This window comes from Triticum dicoccoides, chromosome 1A, assembly GCF_002162155.2.
Source record: "Triticum dicoccoides isolate Atlit2015 ecotype Zavitan chromosome 1A, WEW_v2.0, whole genome shotgun sequence".
NCBI classification, from domain to species: Eukaryota; Viridiplantae; Streptophyta; class Magnoliopsida; order Poales; family Poaceae; genus Triticum; species Triticum dicoccoides.
This window is the reverse complement of record NC_041380.1, coordinates 357929226-357951297: the sequence shown is the minus strand read 5'-3', so window position 1 is coordinate 357951297 and position 22072 is coordinate 357929226. Positions and strand designations below refer to the sequence as shown.

The 22072-nt window shown below is 46.6% G+C and overlaps 1 protein-coding gene across 1 annotated transcript; it reads left to right on the top strand.

The window, feature by feature from the left end:
• Positions 1–17740: 17740 nt before the first annotated feature.
• LOC119272911 (AT-hook motif nuclear-localized protein 10-like) lies at positions 17741–21752 on the top strand. The gene is made up of 6 exons (XM_037554262.1): positions 17741–18044; positions 18346–19122; positions 19211–19263; positions 20323–20454; positions 20832–20993; positions 21079–21752. The coding sequence occupies exons 2-6, from the start codon at positions 18432–18434 to the stop codon at positions 21403–21405; spliced, it is 1365 nt and encodes a 454-aa protein (XP_037410159.1). The 5' UTR covers positions 17741–18044; positions 18346–18431; the 3' UTR covers positions 21406–21752.
• Positions 21753–22072: the final 320 nt, after the last annotated feature.

Genomic DNA, 22072 nt, shown 5'->3' with positions numbered 1-22072 from the left:
CCGGAGAACTACATCATCATAGACGACACCGACTCGGACCGTGACGATAGCAATGATGACTTTCTTGACAAAGCTGGAGCAAATATTATGGAGTCTTCTTCCGAGCAATTTTTCTAGTCGACCACCATAACAGTAGTAGTATTCCCCCATGTATATAGTATAGTCCAAGCACTTTTGTAACGATAGTTAGACCGATTGTATGCCCTTGTTTGAATTGATTTAAGTGATATGATTGTGTTGTCTCATGTGCATATGGGTAGTGTTTTCCCCCCTAGACCCCATTCTACTCTGTTTTCTCATATTTTCTAAACCCATCAGATGCCTCCGAGACGCGACAATGGATTTGCTTTCCCACTGGAGCTCACCCAGTTGATCCAGCAGCAGAATGCTTTGATGCAGATACTAGTCCAGAATCAGAATCAGGGGAACAACAACAATAACAACAACCCACCACCACCTGTTGATCACTTAGCCCGATTTCTACGGCTGAATCCGCCGGTGTTCTCTAGTAGCACCGAGCCGATAGTTGCAGATGATTGGCTCCGCAAGATTGGAAGGGAGTTGACCACTGCAGGATGCACAAATGCCGAAAGAGTGCGTTTTGCCTCACATCAGCTTGATGGACCCGCAGCAGCATGGTGGGAGAATTACAATGTCACCTATCCCATCGACACTGTTACATGGGACCAGTTTCAGCAGGCCTTTCGCACAGCCCATGTATCAGCAGGAGCTATGGCCATGAAGAAGCGTGAGTTTTGCAACTTACGCCAAGGAAGACACACCATTGGCCAGTATGTGGATGGCTTTAGCAAGCTAGCACATTATGCCCCAGATGACGTTGCTACAGAAGCAGCTAAACAAGAGAAGTTTCTGGAAGGACTGAATGATGAGCTGAGCATGCAGTTGATGGTAGCAACTTTTAATAACTACCAACAGTTGGTAGATAGAGCTCTCATGATTGAAGGGAAGCAGCAGCAGATTGACAACCGTAAGAGGAAATATGGACACAGGAAGTATAATTCTGGAGCTCAGCAGAGACCCCATTTTACCCCAAACTCGGGAGGACCCCTTCAACATAACCATGGAGGTCACAAGCACAATGGAAGGATTTCGCACAACCATAGTGGCCCCAGGAATGCAAATGGTAATGGAGGAAGCAACGGCCAGAACCGTACTGACCCCGCAACGCCCGCCAAGAAGGATCTATGTCACATTACTTGTTTCAAGTGCGGGAAGAACGGACATTATGCCACAGAATGTTCTGAAGGAAACAGTGGAAATGGCAATGGAAGCTCTGGGAAGAAGCCCAACCCTTTCAACAAGGGACAAGTGAACCACATTAGCGTGGAGGAGATTAAAGCGCAACCCGATGCAGTAATAGGTAAGTTTATGATTAAGTCACTTACTGCAATCTTTCCTTTTGATACTGGTGCATCGCATTCATACATATCAAGGGAATTTGTGGATGAGTTTAAACTGCCAACCCAAACCCTTAGGACACCCATGTTAGTAACCTCGCCAGGAGTAGAGTATATGGCTAGCCTTTGGTGTGATCGGTTACCATTAAGGATTTGTAACTACATGTTTCCCTCAGACCTAATAGTATTGGAGTCACAAGGACTGGATGTGATATTAGGCCTGGATTGGTTATCGAAGTATGAAGGGAACATTGACTGCGCCAGTAAGTCGATTTTGCTTACCACTCCAGAAGAAAGAAGGATCAAGTATGTATCCCGGCATGTGCCGAATAGGACTCAAGTGAATTCCTTATTAGGAGTTGTACAGGAGGAAGTACCAGTGGTGAAGGATTTCCCGGATGTATTTCCAGAAGAGTTGCCAGACATGCCACCGGATAGGGACATTGAGTTCTACATGTTAGCATGGATGTATTCTACATGTGTGTAAATTTTGAAGATGAAATACATTATGATGAGAGCTACACAAAAAAGAAAAATCACGGTTTTCAAACTGATGAACAGTGCGAACACTGTTCACTATTAGAAATGCACGATTTTCTCTTTTTTGTGTAGCTCTCACCATAATGTATTTCATTAGATTTTATACACATGTAGAATACATCCATATGAATGTGTAGAATTTTTTTCAGAATTTTTTGAAACTCCAAAATGTAATTATTGTATTTTTTAAAATATCCACCTCCATGGAGGTCGCCTGCCAAAAGCCCTCACTCGCTGGTGCGCCCCCTATAGGCTGAATGGGAGGAGAAGGAAAGGAATGGAAGGGAGGAGGAAAGGGGAGGATTCGGTCTCCTCCTTTCCTTCCCCTCCCCCTCTCTTTCCTTTCCCCTCCGATGGATATGGAAGGGGGGAGTGGTACGTCTCCAATGTATCTATAATTTTTGATTGCACCATGCTATATTATCTACTATTTTGGACATTATTGGGCTTTATTATCCACTTTTATATTATTTTTGGGACTAACCTATTAACCGGAGGCCCAGCCCAGAATTGCTATTTTCTGCCTGTTTTGGGTTTCGAAGGAAAGGAATATCAAACGGAGTCCAAACGGAATGAAACCTTCGGGAACATGATTTTCTCAACGAACAAGACCCGGGAGACTTGTACCCTACGTCAAGAAAGGAAACAGGAGGCCACGAGGTAGGGGGGCGCGCCCACCCCCACCAGGCGCGCCCTCCACCCTCGTGGGCCCCCTGTTGCTCCACCAACATACTCCTTCCTCCTATATATACCTATGTACCCCCAAACGATCAGATACGGAGCCAAAAACCTAATTCCACCGCCGCAACTTTCTGTATCCACGAGCTCCCATCTTGGGGCCTGTTCCGGAGCTCCGCCGGAGGGGGCATCGATAACGGAGGGCTTCTACATCAACACCATAGCCTCTCTGATGAAGTGTGAGTAGTTTACCTCAGACCTACGGGTCCATAGTTAGTAGCTAGATGGCTTCTTATCTCTTTCTGGATCTCAATACAATGTTCTCCCCCTCTCTTGTGGAGATCTATTCGATGTAATCTTATTTTTGCGGTGTGTTTGTTGAGACTGATGAATTGTGGGTTTATGATCAAGTCTATCTATGAATAATATTTGAATCTTCTCTGAATTCTTTTATGTATGATTGGTTATCTTTGCAAGTCTCTTCGAATTATCAGTTTGGTTTGGCCTACTAGATTGATCTTTCTTGCAATGGGAGAAGTGCTTAGCTTTGGGTTCAATCTTGCGGTGTCCTTTCCCAGTGACAGTAGGGGCAGCAAGGCACGTATTGTATTGTTTTCATCGAGGATAACAAGATGGGATTTTCTTCATATTGCATGAGTCTATCCCTCTACATCATGTCATCTTGCTTAAGGTGTTACTCTGTTTTTAACTTAATACTCTAGATGCATGCTGGATAGCGGTCGATGAGTGGAGTAATAGTAGTAGATGCAGGCAGGAGTCGGTCTACTTGTCTCGGACGTGATGCCTATATACATGATCATACCTAGATATTCTCATAACTATGCTCAATTCTGTCAATTGCTCAACAATAATTTGTTCACCCGCCGTAGAATACTTATGCTCTTGAGAGAAGCCACTAGTGAAACCTATGGCCCCCGGGTATATCTTCATCATATTAATCTCCTACTACTTAGTTATTTCCTTTGCTATTTACTTTGTCTTTATTTTACTTTGCATCTTTATCATAAAAATACCAAAAATATTATCTTATCATATCTATCAGATCTCACTCTCGTAAGTGGCCTTATAGGGACTGACAACCCCTATTTGTGTTGGTTGCGACGATTTATTTGTTTTGTGCAGGTGCGAGGGACTCGCGCGTAGCCTCCTACTAGATTGATACCTTGGTTCTCAAAAACTGAAGGAAATACTTACGCTACTTTGCTGCATCATCCCTTCCTCTTTCGTGAAAACCAACACAGTGCTCAAGAGGTAGCAGGGAGGCCGACTTGGAGGATGCCCCCAAGTAGGATTACTCCTACTTGGGGCACCCCTTGCAGCCCTTCTCCTTCTCCCACCTATATATATGTGGGGGGGACAGCTAGAACACACAAGATTGATTTCTAGCCATGTGCGGCGCCCCCCTTCATGGTTTACGCCTCCGATCATATTGTCGTAGTGCTTAGGCAAAGCCCTGCGTGGATCCCTTCACCATCACCATCACCACGCCGTCGTGCTGACGAAACTCTCCCTCGACACTTTGTTGTATCAAGAGTTCGAGGGAAGTCATCGAGTTGAATGTGTGCAGAACTCAGCGGTGCCGTACGTTCGATACTTGATCGGTCGGAACGAGAAGAAGTTCGACTATATCATCTGCGTTGTCAAAATGTTGGAAATATGCCCTAGAGGCAATAATAAAAGCATTATTATTATATTTCCTTGTTCATGATAATTGTCCTTTATTCATGCTATAATTGTGTTATCCGGAAACCGTAATACATGTGTGAATAATAGACACCAACATGTCCCTAGTAAGCCTCTAGTTGACTAGCTCGTTCATCAACAGATAGTCATGGTTTCCTGACTATGGGCATTGGATTTCATTGATAACGAGATCACATTATTGGGAGAATGATGTGATGGACAAGACCCAATCCTAAACATAGCATAAGATCGTATAGTTCGTTTGCTAGAGTTTTCCAATGTCAAGTATCTTTTCCTTAGACCATGAGATCGTGTAACTCCCGGATACCGTAGGAGTGCTTTGGGTGTACCAAACGTCACAACGTAACTGGGTGACTATAAAGGTATACTACGGGTATCTCCGAAAGTGTCTGTTGGGTTGACACGGATCAAGACTGGGATTTGTCACTCCGTATGACGGAGAGGTATCACTGGGCCCACTCGGTAATGCATCATCATAATGAGCTCAAAGTAACCAAGTGTCTGGTCACGGGATCATGCATTACGGTACGACTAAAGTGACTTGCCGGTAACGAGATTGAACGAGGTATTGGGATACCGACGATCGAATCTCGGGCAGGTAACATACCGATCGACGAAGGGAATTGTATACGGGGTTGCTTGAATCCTCGACATCGTGGTTCATCCGATGAGATCATCGAGGAGCATGTGGGAGCCAACATGGGTATCCAGATCCCGTTGTTGGTTATTGACCGGAGAGCGATCTCGGTCATGTCTACATGTCTCCCGAACCCGTAGGGTCTACACACTTAAGGTTCGGTGACGCTAGGGTTGTAGGGATATGTATATGCAGTAACCCAAATGTTGTTTGGAGTCCCAGATGAGATCCAGGACGTCACAAGGAGTTCCAGAATGGTCCGGAGGTAAAGAATTATATATAGGAAGTGGTATTTCGAGCATCGGGACAAGTTTCGGGGTCACCGGTATTGTACCGGGACCACCGGAAGGGTCCCGGGGGTCCACCGGGTGGGGCCACCTGCCCCGGGGGGGCACATGGGCTGTAGGGGTGCGCCTTGGCCTATATGGGCCAAGGGCACCAGCCCCAAGAGGCCCATGCGCCTAGGGTTTCAAGAAGGGAAGAGTCCCAAAGGGGGAAGGCACCTCCTAGGTGCCTTGGGGAGGAGGGATTCCTCCCTTGGCCGCCGCCCCCCTAGGAGATTGGATCTCCTAGGGCCGGCGCCCCCCTAGCCCCCCATATATATAGTGGGGAGATGGAGGACTTCAAAACCCACGCCTTTGGTGCCTCCCTCTCCCTCTCCAACACCTCCTCCTCCTCCATAGAGCTTAGCGAAGCCCTGCCGGAGTACTGCAGCTCCATCACCACCACACCGTCGTGCTGCTGCCGGAGCCATCTTCCTCAACCTCTCCTTCCCCTTGCTGGATCAATAAGGAGGAGACGTTATGCTGACCGTACGTGTGTTGAACGCGGAGGTGCCGTCCGTTCGGCGCTAGGATCTCCGGTGATTTGGATCACGTTGAGTACGCCTTCCTCATCCCCGTTCTTTGAACGCTTCCGCGCGTGATCTACAAAGGTATGTAGATGCAATCCAATCACTCGTTGCTAGATGAACTCATAGATGGATCTTGGTGAAACCGTAGGAATTTTTTTTTGTTTTCTGCAACGTTCCCCAACAGTGGTATCAGAGCTAGGTCTATGCGTAGTTCTCTTGCACGAGTAGAACACAATTTGTTGTGGGCGTAGATGTTGTCAACTTTCTTGCCGCTACTAGTCTTATCTTGCTTCAATGGTATTGTGGGATGAAGCGGCCCGCACCAACCTTACACGTACGCTTACGTGAGACCGGTTCCACCGACTAACATGCACAACTTGCATAAGGTGGCTGGCGGGTGTCTGTCTCTCCCACTTTAGTTGGAGCGGATTCAATGAAAAGGGTCCTTATGAAGGGTAAATAGAAGTTGACAAATCACGTTGTCGCTTTCACGTAGGTAAGAAAACGTTCTTGCTAGAACCCTATTTCAGCCACGTAAAACTTGCAACAACAATTAGAGGACGTCTAACTTGTTTTTGCAGCAAGTGCTTTGTGATATGATATGGCCAAAGTTGTGATGAATGATGAATGATATATATGTGATGTATGAGTTGTTCATGCTATTGTAATAGGAATCACGACTTGCATGTCGATGAGTATGACAACCCGCAGGAGCCATAGGAGTTGTCTTTATTTTTTGTATGACCTGCGTGTCATTGAGAAACGCCATGTAAATTACTTTACTTTATTGCTAAACGCGTTAGCCATAGTAGTAGAAGTAATAGTTGGCGAGCAACTTCATGGAGACACGATGATGGAGATCATGATGATGGAGATCATGGTGTCATGCCGGTGACAAGATGATCATGGAGCCCCAAGATGGAGACCAAAGGAGCTATGTGATATTGGCCATATCATGTCACTATTATTATGTGATTGCATGTGATGTTTATCATGTTTTTGCATCTTGTTTGCTTAGAACGACGGTAGTAAATAAGATGATCCCTCGTAATAATTTCAAGAAAGTGTTCCCCCTAACTGTGCACCGTTGCGACAGTTCGTTGTTTTGAAGCACCACGTGATGATCGGGTGTTAGATTCCAACGTTCACATACAACGGGTGTAAGGCAGATTTACACATGCAAACACTTAGGTTGACTTGACGAGCCTAGCATGTACAGACATGGCCTTGGAACACAGAAGACCGAAATGTCGAGCATGAGTCGTATAGAAGATACGATCAACATGAAGATGTTCACCGATGTTGACTAGTCCGTCTCACGTGATGATCGGACACGGCCTAGTTAACTCGGATCATGTTATACTTAGATTACAGAGGGATGTTTATCTAAGTGGGAGTTCATTGAATAATTTGATTAGATGAACTTAATTATCATGAACTTAGTCTATTTTTTTTACAATATGTCTTGTAGATCAAATGGCCAACGTAGTCCTCAACTACAACGCGTTCCTAGAGAAAACCAAGATGAAAGACGATGGCAGCAACTACACGGACTGGGTCCGGAACCTGAGGATCATCCTCATAGCTGCCAAGAAAGATTATGTCCTACAAGCACCGCTGGGTGACGCACCTGTTCTCCCTGCAGAACAAGACGTTATGAACGCTTGGCAGGCACGTACCGATGACTACTCCCTCGTTCAGTGCGGCATGCTTTACAGCTTAGAGCCGGGGCTCCAAAAGCGTTTTGAAGACACGGAGCATATGAGATGTTCGAAGAGCTAAAAATGGTTTTCCAAGCTCATGCCCGGGTCGAGAGATATCAAGTCTCCGACAAGTTCTTCAGCTGTAAGATGGAGGAAAACAGTTCTGTCAGTGAGCACATACTCACTATGTCTGGGTTACATAACCGCTTGACTCAGCTGGGAGTTAATCTCCCGGATGACGCGGTCATTGACAGAATCCTTCAGTCGCTTCCACCGAGCTACAAGAGCTTTGTGATGAACTTCAATATGCAGGGGATGGAAAAGACCATTCCTGGAGTATTTGCAATGCTGAAATCAGCAGAGGTAGAAGTCAAAAAGGAACATCAAGTGTTGATGGTGAATAAAACCACTAAGTTCAAGAAGGGCAAGGGTAAGAAAGCCTTCAAGAAGGACGACAAGGGAGTCGCCGCGCCCGGCAAGCAAGCTGCCGGGAAGAAGCCAAAGAATGGACCCAAGCCCGAGACTGAGTGCTTTTATTGCAAGGAAAGTGGTCACTGGAAGCGGAACTGCCCCAAGTACTTAGCGGACAAGAAGGCCGGCAAAACGAAAGGTATCTGTGATATACATGTAATTGATGTGTACCTTACCAGTACTCGTAGTAGCTCCTGGGTATTTGATACCGGTGCAGTTGCTCACATTTCTAACTCAAAGCAGGAGCTGCGGAATAAGCGGAGACTGGCAAAGGACGAGGTGACGATGCGCGTCGGGAATGGTTCCAAGGTCAATGTGACCGCCGTCGGCACGCTACCTCTACATTTCCCTTTGGGATTAGTTTTAAACCTTAATAATTGTTATTTGGTGCCAGCTTTGAGCATGAACATTGTATCAGGATCTCGTTTAATTCGAGATGGCTACTCATTTAAATCCGAGAATAATGGTTGTTCTATTTATATGAGAGATATGTTTTATGGTCATGCTCCTATGGTGAATGGTTTATTCTTAATGAATCTCGAGCGTAATGCTACACATGTTCATAGTGTGAGTACCAAAAGATGTAAGATTGATAATGATAGTCCCACATACTTGTGGCACTGCCGCCTTGGTCACATAGGTGTCAAACGCATGAAGAAGCTCCATGCTGATGGACTTTTATAGTCTCTTTATTACGAATCATTTGACACGTGCGAACCATGCCTCATGGGTAAAATGACCAAGACTCCGTTCTCAGGAACAATGGAGCGAGCAACCAACTTATTGGAAATCATACATACTGATGTGTGCGGTCCAATGAGTGTTGAGGCTCGAGGTGGCTATCGTTATGTTCTCACCCTCACTGATGACTTGAGTAGATATGGGTATGTCTACTTAATGAAACACAAGTATGAGACCTTTGAAAAGTTCAAGGAATTTCAGAGTGAGGTTGAGAATCAACGTGACAGGAAAATCAAGTTCCTGCGATCATATCGTGGAGGAGAATACTTGAGTCATGAGTTTGGCACACACTTAAGAAAATGTGGAATAGTTTCACAGCTCACGCCGCCTGGAACACCTCAGCGTAATGGTGTGTCCGAACGTCATAATCGCACTCTATTAGATATGGTACGATCTATGATGTCTCGTACCGATTTACCGCTATCTTTTTGGGGCTATGCTTTGAGACTGCCGCATTCACTTTAAATAGGGTTCCGTCGAAATCCGTTGAGACGACACCGTATGAATTATGGTTTGGGAAGAAACCTAAGCTGTCGTTTCTAAAAGTTTGGGGATGCGATGCTTATGTCAAGAAACTTCAACCTAAAAAGCTCGAACCCAAGTCGGAAAAATGCGTCTTCATAGGATACCCTAAAGAGACTATTGGGTATACCTTCTACCTCAGATCCGAAGGCAAGATCTTTGTTGCCAAGAATGGATCCTTTCTAGAGAAGGAGTTTCTCTCCAAAGAAGTAAGTGGGAGGAAAGTAGAACTTGATGAAGTATTACCTCTTGAACCGGAAAATGGCGCAGCTCAAGAAAATGTTCCTGAGGTGCCTGCACCGACTAGAGAGGAAGTTAATGATGATGATCAAGATACTTCTGATCAAGCTCCTACTGAAATTCAAAGGTCCACAAGGACACGTTCCGCACCAGAGTGGTACGACAACCCTGTCTTGGAAATCATGTTGTTAGACAACGGTGAACCTTTGAACTATGAAGAAGCGATGGCGGGCCCGGATTCTGACAAATGGCTAGAAGCCATGAAATACGAGATAGGATCCATGTATGAAAACAAAGTATGGACTTTGACTGACTTGCCCGTTGAGCGGGAACCATAGAAAATAAATGGATCTATAAGAAGAAGACAGACGCGGATGGTAATGTGACCATCTATAAAGCTCGGCTTGTTGCTAAGGGTTATCGACAAGTTCAAGGGGTTGACTACGATGCGACTTTCTCACTGGTAGCGAAGCTGAAGTCCGTCCGAATCATGTTAGCAATTGCCGCATTCTATGATTATGAGATATGGCAAATGGACATCAAAACGGCATTCCTTAATGGTTTCCTTAAGGAAGAATTGTATATGATACAGCCAGAAGGTTTTGTCGATCCTAAGAATGCTAACAAGGTGTGCAAGCTCCAACGCTCGATTTATGGGCTGGTGCAAGCATCTCGGAGTTGGAACATTCGCTTTGATGAGATGATCAAAGCGTTTGGGTTTACGTAGACTTATGGAGAAGCCTGCGTTTACAAGAAAGTGAGTGGGAGCTCTGTAGCATTTCTCATATTATATGTAGATGACATACTTTTGATGGGAAATGATATAGAACTCTTGGACAGCATTAAGGCCTACTTGAATAAGAGTTTTTCAATGAAGGACCTTGGAGAAGCTGCTTATATATTAGGCATCAAGATCTATAGAGACAGATCAAGATGCCTCATAGGTCTTTCACAAAACACATACCTTGATAAGATATTGAAGAAGTTCAATATGGATCAGTCTAAGAAGGGGTTCTTTCCTGTGTTGCAAGGTGTGAAATTGAGCTCAGCTCAATGTCCGACCACGGCAGAAGATATAGAAGAGATGAGTGTCATCCCCTATGCCTCAGCCATAGGTTCTATTATGTATGCCATGCTGTGTACCAGACCTGATGTAAACCTAGCCGTGAGTTTGGTAGGAAGGTACCAAAGTAATCCCGGCAAGGAACACTGGACAGCGGTCAAGAATATCCTGAAGTACCTAAAAAGGACTAAGGAAATATTTCTCGTCTATGGAGGTGACGAAGAGCTCGTCGTAAAGGGTTACGTCGACGCTAGCTTCGACACAGATCTGGATGACTCAAAGTCACAAACCGGATACGTGTATATTTTGAATGGTGGGGCAGTAAGCTGGTGCAGTTGCAAGCAGAGCGTCGTGGCGGGATCTACATGTGAAGCGGAGTACATGGCAGCCTCGGAGGCAGCGCATGAAGCAATTTGGGTGAAGGAGTTCATCACCGACCTAGGAGTCATACCCAATGCGTCGGGGCCGATCAAGCTCTTCTGTGACAACACTGGAGCTATTGCACTTGCCAAGGAGCCCAGGTTTCATAAGAAGACAAGGCACATCAAGCGTCGCTTCAACTCCATTCGTGAAAATGTTCAAGATGGAGACATAGATATTTGTAAAGTACATACGGACCTGAATATAGTAGATCCGTTGACTAAACCTCTCCCTAGAGCAAAACATGATCAACACCAGAATTCCATGGGTGTTCGATTCATCACAATGTAACTAGATTATTGACTCTAGTGCAAGTGGGAGACTGTTGGAAATATGCCCTAGAGGCAATAATAAAAGCATTATTATTATATTTCCTTGTTCATGATAATTGTCCTTTATTCATGCTATAATTGTGTTATCCGAAAATCGTAATACATGTGTGAATAATAGACACCAACATGTCCCTAGTAACCCTCTAGTTGACTAGCTCGTTGATCAACAGATAGTCATGGTTTCCTGACTATGGGTATTGGATGTCATTGATAACGAGATCACATCATTGGGAGAATGATGTGATGGACAAGACCCAATCCTAAACATAGCATAAGATCGTATAGTTCGTTTGCTAGAGTTTTCCAATGTCAAGTATCTTTTCCTTAGACCATGAGATCGTGTAACTCCTGGATACCGTAGGAGTGCTTTGGGTGTACCAAACGTCACAACGTAACTGCGTGACTATAAAGGTATAGTACGGGTATCTCCGAAAGTGTCTGTTGGGTTGACACGGATCAAGACTGGGATTTGTCACTCCGTATGATGGAGAGGTATCACTGGGCCCACTCGGTAATGCATCATCATAATGAGCTCAAAGTGACAAAGTGTCTGGTCACGGGATCATGCATTACGGTACGAGTAAAGTGACTTGCCGGTAACGAGATTGAACGAGGTATTGGGATACCGACGATTGAATCTCGGGCAGGTAACATACCGATTGACGAAGGGAATTGTATACGGGGTTGCTTGAATCCTCGACATCGTGGTTCATCCGATGAGATCATCGAGGAGCATGTGGGAGCCAACATGGGTATCCAGATCCCGCTGTTGGTTATTGACCGGAGAGCGATCTCGGTCATGTCTACATGTCTCCCGAACCCGTAGGGTCTACACACTTAAGGTTCGGTGACGCTAGGGTTGTAGGGATATGTATATGCAGTAACCCTAATGTTGTTCGGAGTCCCGGATGAGATCCCGGACGTCACGAGGAGTTCCGAAATGGTCCGGAGGTAAAGAATTATATATAGGAAGTGCTATTTCGGGCATCGGGACAAGTTTTGGGGTCAGCGGTATTGTACTGGGACCACCGGAAGGGTCCCGGGGGTCCACCGGGTGGGGCCACCTGCCCCGGGGGGGCACATGGGCTGTAGGGGGTGCACCTTGGCCTATATGGGCCAAGGGCACCAGCCCCAAGAGGCCCATGCGCCTAGGGTTTCAAGAAGGGAAGAGTCCCAAAGGGGGAAGGCACCTCCTAGGTGCCTTGGGAAGGAGGGATTCCTTCCTTGGCCGCCGCCCCCCGAGGAGATTGGATCTCCTAGGGCCGGCGCCCCCCCTAGGCCCCCCTATATATAGTGGGGAGATGGAGGACTTCAAAACCCACGCCTTTGGTGCCTCCCTCTCCCTCTCCAACACCTCCTCCTCCTCCATAGAGCTTAGCGAAGCCCTGCCGGAGTACTGCAGCTCCATCACCACCACGCTGTCGTACTGCTGCCGGAGCCATCTTCCTCAACCTCTCCTTCCCCTTGATGGATCAAGAAGGAGGAGACGTTACGCCGACCGTACGTGTGTTGAACGCGGAGGTGCCGTCCGTTCGGTGCTAGGATCTCCGGTGATTTGGATCACGTCGAGTACGCCTTCCTCATCCCCGTTCTTTGAACGCTTCCGCGCGTGATCTACAAAGGTATGTAGATGCAATCCAATCACTCATTGCTAGATGAACTCATAGATGGATCTTGGTGAAACCGTAGGAATTTTTTTTGTTTTCTGCAACGTTCCCCAACACAAAACACTTCCGTTTTCGGTCTACGAGGGTACGTGGACATACTCTCCCCTTCTCGTTGCTATGCATCTTCTAGATAGATGTTGCGTGAGCGTATGATTTTTTTTGAAATTGCATGCTATGTTACCCAACAGATAAATGGCATGGTACATATACACATGATACCTACGAACCCTATCAGAAAGAACATGACGAAAAAAGCACAAATCCAGCTGGCAAACTTGCTTATACTTTAATGGTAATTTGTGTACATTAGATATCGTAATTTATACATAACAAATATGATAACTACATGCATAATACAGATCATAGACTTAAAATAACTAGAAAGAGAGAAAATAACTAGAAAGAGAGAAGATAAAAAATAGGGACACAACCATTCATTTATCAATGCAAAACTTTAGTGGCCCTCGTTGACCAAAAAACAACGAATTGAAATTTTGACTTAAAAACACAAAATAATTACACCGGTAATGGCCACATCATGCATGTGGACTTACAAAGAAGAATGATGATAAGTAATGAACACATGAAACTACTAACAATTTTTTTCCATGCATCACATCATACCCGTAGTTAGATATAGCGGAACATTTACGAGTAAGTAACACTAAAACTAACATGGTAAGATCCAAACCAAAACATGACCCGAGCACAATTTTGCTAGGTGATTTACAAAACAAATACATCAAACATAGGGATACCCCTGATAGATTCAGCACAACAAGCATGGTAAAAAACCATTAACTAGCATGGTAGGATCCAAAATTAAACTACCAATTATAGTGAACAATAGGGGATCTAAGCATTGTTTCACTAGGGGATTTGAAACAACACATGATCTGAGCATTGTTTTACTAGGGGATTTCATCTAGCAGATTAAGAAACAAACGGATCACCGGAATTACCCCACCCCAAAATACCAGTCGCTACAAATTTCACACACTCGAAACCCTAGCACAAAAATCATCAACAAAAAACTGAGGGGATTGGTCCCAGTGTCCGCAACCAACCCCTCCTACACCCCACAAACTCGAGAACTACACAATCACCATGTGATCGGCCATGCATGCAAATAGGTTCTAAACTAATAGCAAATCCCACATCGATAGAGCGCATTGGGATGCCTCCACCATCCGTGCTAACATAGGACAATGACCATGGAACGAACACCATTATCGTCGGCCGGAGAAAACAGAGAATGAGGGGCATACTAGGGAGGGGGATTCGGCTCACCCAGAGGACTCATCGGCATCCGCCGTGAAAAAACCACCGGCGATTCGAGCGACAGATGCCAGACAAAGAAGGGGGCGAGGAGAGCAGAGGGAGGAATGAGAAGGTGGTGGCGCGGTTACCAAAATTAGCCATAGCACTGCCTGATATGATGCATGTGGGGGAGGGGAGTGGGCGACACTTGGATTAGATTTGCTATGCCACGCAACTATGTCAAACTATGGCCCACATGCCATCGCCCCTGGACGCTTGCACGCAAACCACCACCATGACCCACTCGCTCCTGGTTATACGCCCGAGAAGGAAAACAAAAGCAACTGAACAAGGATCATCATCAGATCAGAAACGAAACACATCCAATGTGTTCGGTACTTATGCAAAATCAAATCTGGTATGCTAGTTACAAATTTTGATTGAAGTAAGCATTGAGGACAACTCGCTCCATGAAGAAGATCCTCAAGCACGGTGTGTTCCTTAAATCTGGACCAATAACCTACATCCCTCAAAAGCAATCACATCATCTTACTCATAGTGGGGAGTATCATATACTAAAATCATCCATATGATACTAGGGAAATCCCTTGGTGCACATGGGTACTGCTACCCATGATAAATTAAAAATAATTTAGTAATTACAGAAAAAGTCAAAAAATGCTAAAACTTTTTTGAATACAAAGTTGACCTACTTTTATACCCGTATAAAAAGTTTAAGGCGGGAATGAAATTCCGTTGACCCCAGACCAAAAAAAAGAAATTTCCAAGTGTACTGTTCATATACAGTACCTTGTATATAGTTTCATTTTCTTTTCCGTCGGGCACAATACCCTGGAAGGGATTCCTTCGTGAAACTTATTATACGGGTACTATCGCTGGACATGTATATTTACATAAATTTTCAAGATTTTTAGAACTTTTTCGAATTTGTATTTTTTTTGCATATCGGGTGCAACAGCACCCGAGAGCCACAAGTTCTCACCCTATGATACTAGTGTATGACACTATCTTTCATAATGCGTATTATTATAGAGTAGTGTCATATAGAAGTATGATGTTATTTACCCATGCATGACACATAGTAGGATACCATTTATTATGACACGGTATCTACCTATGTTACTTTAACCCCTCTCTCTCTTACTCCTTTAGTTTTTATTTATTCTGGATATTAGAGTTGACTAAAGTCAAACTCAGTAAAATTTGATCAACTTTATAGAAAGCAATATACACATTTACCATAACAAATCTATATGATGTAAAAGCTAATACGCAGACTAAATAAAGATGGATGGAGTATTTAATTGTCTGCCACATCAGCTTGTTTGCTTGTCCCGAGTGCATGATATCGGCTAAGATACAACCACTATGTGCAGCTTCGTGGTATCTAGGAGCAACACTAAGCTAGTCATAGTGGGGAGTAACTTAGACTAATGTCATGCATGTATGACACTAGTCTATGTTACTACCTCATAACACAAAGTAACATAAAAATAGTATCATACTCCCTCCTTTTTAGTTTATAGGGCTTATCTTAAATTTTAGTTTTTCCATTTTATAAGGCTCAATTTGATTGTTTCTCATCACATGTTCAGATTTCAAGGTGCATTAAATCATTGCATACAAGTATTAAGAGAAAATTGATCAATGCATATACTTTATGCATGCATGCATTACAATTAATGCATTGATAAACATATTTTTTTGAGGAAAATAAGAGCATTAATTAGGTGCTTTTGTAAACTTATAAAAAATATTCCACCGCTCACCATCTATCTTGGTTGATGAGATTTTTGAATTGAGCTCTATAAACCGAAAAGGAGGGAGTAGATGCATACATTTATTAAATTATAGACTCATTTTACTTTATGTTGTGTTATGTTACAATAACATATTACGTTACTGTAAAAACCTCTCTTCTCATTAATTACATGTCACATAAACAAATTTATCTAAATATATGCAGGGTTACTTTGTCAAGTTACTCCCACTATGACCAGCCTACAAATCTCCAGAAAAAATGAACTACTATGTGCAAATGGTAGTAGTACAAAACATAGCAGCACCTACAGTGCCTCACCTATCGGCTCAGCGTAATAATAAACTGTAAAGAAAAGCGAAGCAGTACTCCTCTGGTACATACAGCAATTTTTGTACCGATGCTTTGACGAGATCTCCCCACAGAAGAAAAGACAGACGTACCACGAACGGAGGTGATTCGTGTGAACAATTACACCCAGAACGCCCTTAAACCCTAGCTGACGAGAGACCCGGCAGCCTGCCCGTGTGGATTACCAGGAATGCCCTCGATGTCCCAGGGCGGAAATGGAACGGATGAGCACGACCGGTGACGAGAGGCGCCAACAGCGGCGACGTTTGTCGTATCGTGCGCTGCTGCTACCAGTACCCCAGCAGCAGCAGCAGCAGTACGTTCCGTTGGGTCGCTCCAGCCGATCACCAGAACGTTGACTTCCCCGGTCAATGGGTCCGCGAGCAGCGGGCGCGGGTCCGCGGCGGGCTCTCCGATCCTCGTGGACTCATCCGGGCCACCGGAACATGCGTGCGTGCGCGCCATCCGACGGCCGAGAGACGCCCTGCGCGGGCTGCGGCCGTGACCGTTGCCGCGAGTCAGTCCGCGGGTCCCGGCGCGCAGGGAGAGACGCTGGCGCGCCTCGGGAACCGGTGCCGGGACGGTGGGCCCGCGGCGTTGTTTATTTCTGCGGCCGGATGGTGTCACGTGACGGGCCTGGAATCCTGGCCTGCTGTCCCTCTGACCGGTCAGCCAGCTGCCCGCTCCTCCTCTGACCAGGCCACCTCGGCCTCCGACCGACACGCGGGCCCTTTCTTCCCTCCCTAAAACGAAAACATTTTCCGGTTTAAAAACGGGACGAGGAAAGAGGCGGGGTGGCGCAAGCGGGAAAAGCTGGCGAGAGGGAGGCCAAGCGCAGGCAAGCAAGCAAAGGAGAAAAAGAGAAGAAAAAAAAGATGGGAGAGAGAAAAGTAATGAGACCATGGGCGATTGATTCCTGCCCGCCGAGCACGCCCAAAAAGACGAGGCCTTTTCTAAACCGGCCATCAATACGGCCACTGGTACCATGCCAATTTAATTATAGAGTAGTAAATCCGTGGCGTAAACGAGCAGGCAAGCAAGCAATGGCTCCCCTTTTCGAATATTAATTCGGCTACTGTTTCGGTTCTCGAGTAGAGTGGACCACTCCCGCTTCTCCCCCCCTCTCTCTCTTCCCCGCCCGAGTAGAGCACTGTTGCTATTTTTCTCGAACGAGAAGGAAAACATACCCCAACCCAAGGTGAGAAAAATAAAGATTTTTTCCGTTTGAAGAGAGAGAGAGAGGGGGAGAGGAGAAAAGCAGAGGTAGCTCCCCAACTACGCCCTGCCGCTGGCCTTTATTACTACCCGAAATGCAGTGCCTGCATGTGAAGCGTGTACCCGTAACAAATCGCCTTTCTTTCTGCCCCCAATTCCTCTCTCTCCCTCCCCCTTCTTTATTGGCTTTACTTTAGTAATTTCCATTCCCCGTAATTTCGCTGCCCTCCTCCCCCTCTTTTCCCTTCGCCACCCCTCCCTCCCTCCCTCTGGATTGGAATAGCTCTGCCTCTACCTAGCCGAGTCCGCATTAGAACTACTGAGCTGAGTGAGGAGTGAGCTGAGGGAGTGGCGTCTGGTGTTCGAGCAAGAGAGGAGGAGGAGCACGGCGTGTCCTCGGCGATCTCATCCATCCGTCCATCCATTAGGTGCGTGCACGCGCGCCGCCCCTCCTAACCCCCACCTAATCTCTCGCTCCCTTTTGTTCCCATCCTCCATGCTTTAGCAAAACTGCTGATAATATTCTGGAGGTTGTTTGCTTGCTCGATCCCTCCCATGTTACTCCTCCTCGGTTGTTATCTCCAGCCTTTTTGTTCGTGAGTTTGTGAGTTTGAGATGCAGCTTCCGAGTGGAGTGGGGGAGAAATAAAGCAGCAGCAGCTTGGTCAAACTCGGACCGGATACTGACGGACTGATTGATTGATTGATTGGTTTTGTTTGTTGGCTTCAGACTCGAGAGCTGAAACTCAAGCTCACGGCCAAGCAGCTGCGGTAACGGCGCCACCCGGAAGACCAGGAGGGCTGGATCTGGGCGGAATGGAGGCCAAGGACGTCGCGCCGCTCGCCGCCGCCACCGCCGCCGCCCCCACCACCGCGCCGGCGCCGGCGCCGGCCCCGGCCGCTGCCCCTGCCCCGGTTTCGCAGGCCAAGCCGCAGCCGCAGCCGCACACGCAGCCACCGCCGATCGCCTCCATGCCGCCGCCGCCGCATCCGTTCGCGCACCATCAGCACCACCACCACCATCAGCATCAGCAGCAGCAGCAGCAGCCGCCGGCTGGGTCGGCGAACCCTGCCGCGCCCATGCCCGGAGGCGGCATGAGGCTCTCGTTCGACCAGATGGTGGGGAAGCCGCCCGGGGAGCACCACCCTCACCAGCACCAGCACCCGCATCAGCATCAGCATCAGCACCCGCACCAGCATCACGCTCCGGGCCCCATGCTCTACGCCGCGCCGCCGCCACACGCGGTGGCGCCACCGCCGGGCAGCAATGCGCTCGGCATGGGCGACCTCATGCGCAAGAAGCGGGGCCGCCCGCGCAAGTACGCGCCCGACGGGAGCATGGCCCTCGCGCTCGCGCCACTCTCCTCCGCCTCCGGCGGCGCCGCGCCGCCCCCGCCTCCAGGCCAGCAGCACGGCTTCTCCATCAGCAGCCCCCCGTCCGATCCCAACGCCAAGCGCCGCGGCCGCCCCCCTGGCTCCGGCAAGAAGAAGCAGTTCGAAGCACTCGGTACGCGCGCACCATTACTACCATAATCACCGCCGCTTCTTCCAGGAGTAAATCTTAACTAACTTGCCATGTCTGCCATTTCCTGCAGGGTCGTGGGGCATCTCCTTCACTCCGCATATCCTCTCCGTCAAGGCCGGCGAGGTAATAAACATCCATGCATGTGGAAGAAACACCACAGATCTCGCATTCTTTTCCTGATCTTACATTGTTTATTCCTTCTCCATCCATTCATCCATCCAGTTCAGTGAGTACTGATGGTGGTGGATCTATGTCTCTCTGCGACTTGCGAGCCTTTGACTCGCTAGCGAGTAGTTGGAGCTCCTCGCCGTATCAAAGGAACATGAGAGGAGGATCTGCCGGTTTGGAGGCCGGCAAGATGTAGTGGTGCTGTGCCCGGCAGATTCCCAGCATGGCTGTTGACCGGCCCCACCGGTCAGCAGCAAGTAGGATCTGAAGAAACCATGGAGATGGGCTCCTGGCCTTTTTGCAACTACACATACCAGCAAGTGGTGGCACCTGTGTCTGTTGCTAGTGTTGAGTCTGGACCATCAAAAGAGGGACTAGTTGAAACGATTGACGGTATTGTTGGATCAAATTCACCGTTTGGTGCATAGAGTTTCTAGTTCATCTAGATCAGGAGCAACCTTGCACGTTGATAAAAAGTTTCTTTATGCAGTAAAAGGGGGTGTAACTTTTCTTGACCGGGTTAATTTCGCCTGAAGATATAATGTCTCAAGTGGTGTAGGTTTCAATGTTGTTGTAACTGGCACAAAGCATGCAGAGATATGTTCTTTATGGTAGTTCACCTAGATTAGGTAGAAGTGGGCACATCAGGCTGTGTTTGAACTTGAAGTGAAGTAATTTTGTTTAGTACGAGATCCTTGTCCTAATTATGGTGTGGTTTACGTGCATAGATCAGATTGCATTTGCATTTGGTAAAGGTATATTGATTATTCATTGTTCGTGTCGTTTGTGATTTTTCTTTGCTAGCAACTCAATGATATAGCGAGCTTTAGATGTTTGTACTTGTTGTTTCTTTTGAGGAGTCACCTGCATACTTGTTTCCTCAATGCCATGCAATTTCCGTCTGCAATCTAATTCTGTCGTCACTTCATGCTTAAATTGCCTGCAGCCCGCTTGATTATGTTTGTAGTGGCTGAAAGCTTGTTTTAATGTAAAAGCCATCTCTTTTCATGACAGGATGTTGCTTCAAAAATAATGTCCTTCTCACAGCAAGGACCTCGCACAGTTTGCATTCTTTCAGCAAATGGTGCAATAAGCAATGTAACACTTCGGCAGCCAGCTACATCTGGTGGACTGGTGACTTATGAGGTACGTAATTATCTTGTGTGGATTAAATAGGATACTGATGCTTGCACATTCCACATGTACGTGACAATTAAATTAGTATTCTGTTCTTTGCTGAATTTATTCTTAACTATCAGAATTATACACATCAAACAGAATTCCATGTGTTTCAATAGGAGTACTATTTCAGTCTGATCCTCAAAGCTTGCGGCTTTCTGCTTATGATTGCACACCTTTACCTTGTACTCCCTCCGTTCCGAATTACTTGTCTTGGATTTGTCTAGATACGGAGGTATCTAGACAAATCCAAGACAAGTAATTCGGAACGGAGGGAGTATTACATTCATAGAGCTTTCTTCCTAATGCCACTTGGCTAACTTTGATATATGATTCTGGTGCAGGGTCGATTTGAGATCATCTCCCTATCTGGTTCATTCCTGCTTGCAGAAGATGGTGACACCCGTAGCAGGACTGGTGGATTGAGCGTTGCACTTGCAGGATCTGATGGCCGGGTTCTTGGTGGATGTGTAGCTGGGCAGCTAACGGCTGCGACACCTGTTCAGGTTCTATTAATTTGGGAATTGTCTCTGCCGTAGCTCCATTTTGTTAAAATATGTCAAAATGCTGACTTGGGATCTTTGCCATCAGGTTGTCGTGGCTAGTTTCATAGCCGAAGGTAAAAAATCAAAGCCCGCTGAGCCACGGAAGGTTGAACCGATGTCCGCACCTCCACAGATGGCCACCTATGTGCCAGCTCCAGTGGCCAGCCCTCCCTCAGAGGGCACATCCAGCGCATCATCCGATGACTCCGGCAGCCCCATCAACCACGGCGGGATGCCCTACAACCACTCTGGTGGGCAGCAGCACCAGCAGCAGCACATGCCCCCCGCCTACGCATCCGGCGGCTGGTCGCTCTCGGCGCACCATCAGAACAACAACAGGCATGACGCTGACATGAAGATGATGTCGAACTAACACCGCATGCTCAAGCCTTCGAAGAGAGCCCCATTTGTTGGCTGGGCTGGAGAGGAGCTGGTACTGCTGTAACGTCTGCCGTCGACCAGCAATGGCCGACCTGGTAGCTAGGAGATTTAGGTTCTTGCTCTCTGGCATGCTGTTTTTCCCTAAGTAAGATTAATTTAGCCGCCGTCTGTAATGCTGTAGCTCTCGCTGTCACTAACGTGAGTTTTTATTTTCATGGTCATGTACCTGCTGAGATCTTCACCTTCTAGGCTAGGCGTTTGATCGCTCTCTTCTGTGGATCATGAATTCTAGAATGCTTTCAGTTTCAATTCAAGAACTCTAGCTTGTTTACCTGCTCTTGTGCACTGCTGCTTGAGTGTGTTGCCAGTCTTCTACTGAGATGTCTGATTGTGTTTTCAGACGCGGTATGGGAATGGGATGGATCAGTATTATTGGGTTGAGCTGGGTCTCTGAAAATTATGTGTTATGGTGTATGGTTACTGCAGCAGTTTATTGTTCTGGCAGCATGAACTAGTTGATCATCTTTAAGCAATAAACTGCTGCAGGCTCCGTTAGGAAAGTAACGGGAAATGGGACATCTTGGTAGAGAAGAAAATGTTCCGCAAATGTTCATTCTGAATTTCAAAAACTGTTTCAAATAAATATTAGACCGGATTTG